This window comes from Chiloscyllium plagiosum, unplaced genomic scaffold (assembly GCF_037043375.1).
Source record: "Chiloscyllium plagiosum isolate Xiang-an unplaced genomic scaffold, Cpla_swu_hap1 HiC_scaffold_14, whole genome shotgun sequence".
In the NCBI taxonomy this organism is placed as follows: domain Eukaryota; kingdom Metazoa; phylum Chordata; class Chondrichthyes; order Orectolobiformes; family Hemiscylliidae; genus Chiloscyllium; species Chiloscyllium plagiosum.
The window spans coordinates 27,440,159-27,445,873 of NW_028270152.1; the positions used below are offsets into that span (position 1 = coordinate 27,440,159).

Genomic DNA, 5,715 nt, shown 5'->3' on the forward strand with positions numbered 1-5,715 from the left:
CTCGCACCAACCCCGCGCTTTCTCCGCCCAAACAAAGAGATACAGTCGGACGGTTGCCATGGAGACGTGACTCTGCGGCTCTCCAATTGGTCCTTTCCCTTTTGGATACATTCGCTTGGGAATTCGAGGGCGGGGCCACCGCATCCCACCTTGCTCGCTACCGATTGAGCGGCGCCGGGATCACGGCGGCTGGTGATTGGTGGAAGGGGTGGGCCGCGTTCGTGAAGGGGCGGGGGGTTGGGCATGGTCCCACCCGCCGATCGCGATTGGTGGGCGTGTCTGTCACTCAGGAAGCGTCATTGAAGCAGCGCTCCCTTAATTCGGGGAGTTGGGCGGGGAGAATGAACACACTCGGGCATCGGTGATACTGAGCTGGTTCTTTCAGCGTTAGCGTTAACTGCACAGGAGATGGTCAATGAAGAGCAGCCGGACCAGACGAGTACTTCCAGTTGCAAGGACTACCGCTTGATAATCTCTCCCGACCCTTTCAAAGAGGAATTGTTCCTGAATGTTCGCCCTTTTGGAGCAGCATTTGTATTAACTCCTCTTTAAAGGAACACACGATTGCATTTAGTCTTTGCCTTTTTTTAAAAGGGGGTGGGGGCGGGAGGGTTTGTGAGGGCACCGTTCCAGTTCAGAGCAAGACACTGGCCCATCGGCGATTCCCATAAAGGTTTTCCTCATGAAAAATCAGCTTTTCTGTACTACCTCGGCCATGGCGATGAACAAGAGTGTCGACTGGCTCCAGGAGCAACTGGAATCCGGGGAGGCGAGTCTGCTGCTGCTTGACTGCCGCTCTCACGAGCTGTACGAGTCCTCGCACATCGAGTCGGCCATCAATGTGGTCATCCCGGGGCTGATGCTCAGGAGGCTCAAGAAGGGCAACCTGCCCATCAAGTCGCTGATCCCCAACAACGAGGACAAGGAGAAATTCGTCAAACGGTGCAGGACTGATACCGTCATCCTGTACGACGAGTGCACGATCGATTGGCACGAAAACGGGGCGAGTTCTGTCCTGGGCTTGTTATTACAGAAATTAAGAGACGATGGCTGCAAGGCTTATTACCTAGAGGGTAAGACTAGAAACATCCTCCCAACTGTAACCAAACCAAAAAGAAACTCCTGCTAAAAGAAAGATCAACTTTTAAGTTGTTTTTCCTATCCACGACCATTCATTCCCCCTTCTATGTACTTGTGAACAAATAAATTTAAAAATAACTTGTTTTCCTATTAAGCTGTTCCTTTATTCAAATGTTGTACGATAATAATGCCTCAAAACGCACTCTGATGAACTTTAAACATAGACTGGGCAGAAGTCACCAGTTGCATGCCCCCGACCACTCTTGATTGTGTTTTGGATGGAGTGACACTGAGTAGTGAAACTTTTTTTTTGGTTAAAAAAAATCACTCGCGCCAGTTTACCAGACGTGCCTTAAACTTGGGAAATAATTTTAGGGCTACCCCTTTAATGTGTTGGAGTTTGTGTGTGTGTGTGTGTGTGCGCGCGCGCGCGCGCGTCTGTGTGTGCTGTATATTCATAGTGTTCCGAGGCGAATACCAAGTCCGTGTGATTTTTTTGGGGAAAGAGAAACAAAATCTTTCCACTTAAATTCCAAAATGGCTCCGCCATGTTGTCTTGGTTGAGTAAAATCCGCGTTTTCATGAATGAAGGACTCTTTTGGTGGTTTGTTTTAAATCAGCAGGAGCAGGGTTGTCACATAATACCCAAGTACAGGTTTATATCATCATAACCTTTTACATTTAGAAAGTTGACTTTTAATAGGATGCTCTTGAAATGATCAGCAGTACAATGGTTTGCTTCTATTTACTACTCCTGGTCTCTCTCTCTCTCTCGCACACCACAGGGGGCTTTAATAAGTTTCAGACTGAATATCTAGAACATTGCGAGACCAACCTGGATTGTTCCTGCCCCAGCAGTTCGCCTCCCGTTTCGGTGCTGGGTCTGGGAGGACTTCGAATAAGTTCCGACTGCTCTGACGGGGAGTCCGACGCCGACCGAGAACCCAACAGCGCGACCGAGTCCGAAGGCAGTCCCTTGCCAAATAATCAGCCAGCTTTCCCCGTCCAAATTTTGCCGTATTTGTACCTCGGGTGTGCCAAAGATTCGACCAACCTGGATGTCCTGGGAAAGTATGGCATCAAATACATTCTGAATGTAACCCCTAATCTTCCCAACATGTTTGAAAATGACGGGCAGTTTAAGTACAAGCAGATTCCAATCTCAGACCACTGGAGCCAGAATCTTTCTCAATTCTTCCCAGAAGCAATTTCTTTCATAGGTGAGCATTCATTTTTTTTAAATATAAGGTTTCCACTTCATAGTCCGTGTGTTAGGAGGAGCTGAATTGATCTGCTCTTGAGCTCCTCCATCATCCTTCAAACTTGTACTTGCATGTGCGTATTTCCTCACAAGCTGTACAGTACATTTGTTAAGAAATAATAGAATTCAAAAGTAATGTATTATTGAGGCAACTGACTTGGTGTGTATTCCTAAGAATATACAAATTTACAAATTTGAATAACATAACCTTAGATTTTAAAAAAAGATACTGGAGTATTGAAGATGCCAGTTTCTGAATAAATCTGGAAATTAGACTTGGTCTAATTGATCTGCTTACTACTTTTCATGCAATCAATCTTGTTTTATTTATTTTAGTTCTTAATGTGAAATTACTCATGAGTTACTATTGTAAAATAGCTATTTTATGTTTTTTGTTTGAGCATGTTGGTGAATCTTCTTTATTCTAAGCAATAGTGCATAGACTAAGTCTTACTGTTTTATTGTTAGTTGCACTTTTTACTGTTGTCTTTTTGGAATAATAACTTGTTTTCAAATATTGAACACTGTTGAAATCTGACGAAACTACTTGGGAAGGGGAAACTTTACAATTGGGTTCAAAGAAAACCAGAAAATATTTAAACAGCCATGTTTATATCTTGAGATGGCTTTCTTCTTAAACCTAAAATGGCTTAATTATGGTCTGCCCTTCCTTCATTTGTCCTTGTCTTCAGTTTTATCCTTGATTTAAGCAGCCTACCTGAGTCAGTTTTGTGGCTTTAGATTGTAATCCTTATATGCAAGTTTATCTTGGTTCTCAGGCATTGGAAATCAACATGATTCATTGTAAGCAATGATCCATTCTATAATTTGAAGTAGCATTTTTATCCTTATCTGGATAATGTATTCTCTGCACATGGCTAAAAAGCCAGAATATCAACCACTTAAAGGCCCAGATGGAAACAGCAAATATTCCCCTTTCCCTCTCTTACTCTACACAATCAACTTGCTCATCCATACATCTGCAGTTATACTTTAGAATTTTGGTAAAACTAATGATTATGTGTATATCTTTAATTGAGACAATACATTTTGTACAAAATTAATTAATATATTGAATTACAAAATGACATGTTTAAACTGGAAAATCCAAGGTTGGAAAACACACACACACACACACACACACACCTTGCCTGGTTGGGTTGCTCCCACTTGTACAGGAGTGGGGACAGTAAACTGCTTTATTTGGCTTTTGTTTCAGTTGAGTGCAGAACATGAGCTTTTAAATTTTTGTTGGACTTCTAAAATGTTGACTAACTGAATGTTCACTAGCAAAATTAACATTATCGTGAATAGATTTTTCAATTGTTTGGAAGTGGCTGGAACATTTCTTGATGTTAAGTAATGCACTTCGGTTATACAATGTGAAAAAAAATTATTATATAGAATACAAGATTTTTAGTTAGAATCAGTATCATTGTAATTAATTTTTTTTTATATTTATTTTGGGATAGATGAAGCCAGATCCAAGAAGTGTGGAATCCTAGTTCATTGCTTAGCTGGGATTAGCAGGTCAGTCACTGTGACTGTTGCATATCTAATGCAGAAATTGAATCTATCCCTGAATGACGCTTATGATTTTGTAAAAAGGAAAAAATCCAACATCTCTCCGAACTTCAACTTCATGGGGCAGCTTTTAGACTTTGAAAGGACTCTAGGACTTACCAGTCCTTGTGACAACAGGGCACCTAAAGAGCAGATGTATTTCACCACTCCTACCAACCACAACGTTTTCCAGCTGGAATCTCTCGAGTCAACATGAAGAACAGAACACGTGCAAGTCTTTATCCTAAGCATTTGAAAAGCTTGCCATCAGGCAATTATTTTGGGGTAAACTGGTCTGACCAGGTTGGTGTATCTGATCACTGTTTGGAGAGCTCGCTATCTCATGTGTTCCCGATTTAAAGTAATCGGGCGAAATGTACTGATGTTCATCAAAGAGTGGGTTTTCAGCCTCAAGGTATTAAAGTTTTGGGAGGAATAGATTTCTGAGCGCAGTTATTTGTGACAGCTGATTTAAGCACAAAAACTGGCAATGAAACCCACTACAAATTTGCTGGATAAATGTGATGAAAGACTTGGGCACTTGGACATCTTCATGAAGGTGCCATCCCAGTACTCTTCTGATTTGCATTTTAAGTTAGTTTTACTCTACAAAATGTAGGGTTTCTGTTTCTTTCCCTCAAGTAACCAGACTGTTGTACAAGCAGCAGTTATTGTTCAGTCACATTTTTATGATTGTTTTCTATGTTATTTGTTGACCTAATGCAGTTTGCACAGTTGTGAAGCCTTCAAGTCACGGCACTTCACTGGTACTCCACAGAGAGAACGGACACTTCGTTGTAGTAGGCATCTAGCAAATGTGAATGGAGCAGACCTGGATCGTGCCTTGAGTTTTGTAGGAGAGTTAGCAGTGCAAGAAGATAGTTTAATTTGTTTCCCTTAAACTTAAAGCTGAAGAAAATGGGCCTTTTTGTTGAAGCCCTAAACCAATTCCTTTACGGCATGCTTGAGGTTGCCCTGGCTGTGCGCAGTCAACAGGCTGTGATTAATGCCAAACAGCTGGGCTAAATCAGATCCAGGTCAGTCTGTCAGTGGGAAGTAATTGTAGATGCCAGCACTTATCTTGCATATTACATACTGATTTTTTTTTCCTCTACTGTTGCTGCTACTCTTGAGGTCCCAGAGAGTTGAGATAGAAACATTATTGAGCTGCAAATAACAGAACCAAGGTTACTGTAGTGTTATACCTGGGTGGAAAATTGTCTAAGGCTTCAGCTTTGGCTGACCTCGTAACCTATTTCAGCATTTTTTTTGTATGTTCTCGTTTAATGTATTGAAAATCCACTGAGATGCTTGGTATTAAAATGACTTTGAGGTAATTTGTATTGATGACCGAAGCTTTTGGGTCCAAATTTCTGCAATATTTTTTGCATTCTGTTTCCTTTTTATATATAAAAAAAGAGAAATCCAATTTTCTTGGCCTTTTTTGTGGAGGAATGTTAATGTGATCGTGTAAGATACAAAGAAAAGGTTTAGCAGTTCAAAGAACACAGGCATTATTTGGGGGAGGGGGAATCGGTTCATTACAAAATGGATCATTTTGCATCTTACCTCACTGAGGACATTCAGGGATTATGAAAATGCATCAATTATCGTGTTACAGCTGAGTGGATTTTGTAAAGCTTTTGTGCTGTACATGGTTGAGATGCATACATATTTCAATATGAGCTTGGTAGAGGGTAGTTTTTGCTTTCTGATTTATGAAGGAAAAACTCTATATTGTATAGTATTCTGAACCAATACAACACATGTTTATACTGCAAATAAAATATTGAATTATTTTTTCTTTAAAA

At 41.0% G+C, this 5,715-nt stretch overlaps 1 protein-coding gene across 1 annotated transcript; it reads left to right on the plus strand.

Moving 5' to 3' along the window:
• Positions 1 to 346: 346 nt before the first annotated feature.
• LOC122558945 (dual specificity protein phosphatase 7-like) lies at positions 347 to 5,715 on the plus strand. The gene is made up of 3 exons (XM_043707918.2): positions 347 to 1,073; positions 1,866 to 2,300; positions 3,814 to 5,715. Exons 1-3 carry the CDS (start codon positions 683 to 685, stop codon positions 4,119 to 4,121), a joined length of 1,134 nt encoding a protein of 377 aa, XP_043563853.1. The 5' UTR covers positions 347 to 682; the 3' UTR covers positions 4,122 to 5,715.

Bases quoted from the DNA above. Each gene is read 5' to 3' on its own strand.
- LOC122558945 (XM_043707918.2), top strand. From the start codon at position 683: ATGAAAAATCAGCTTTTCTGTACTACCTCGGCCATGGCGATGAACAAG. The intron at 1,074-1,865 runs GTAAGACTAGAA...CGCACACCACAG, and splicing joins CAAGGCTTATTACCTAGAGG to GGGGCTTTAATAAGTTTCAG. The intron at 2,301-3,813 runs GTGAGCATTCAT...ATTTTGGGATAG, and splicing joins AGAAGCAATTTCTTTCATAG to ATGAAGCCAGATCCAAGAAG.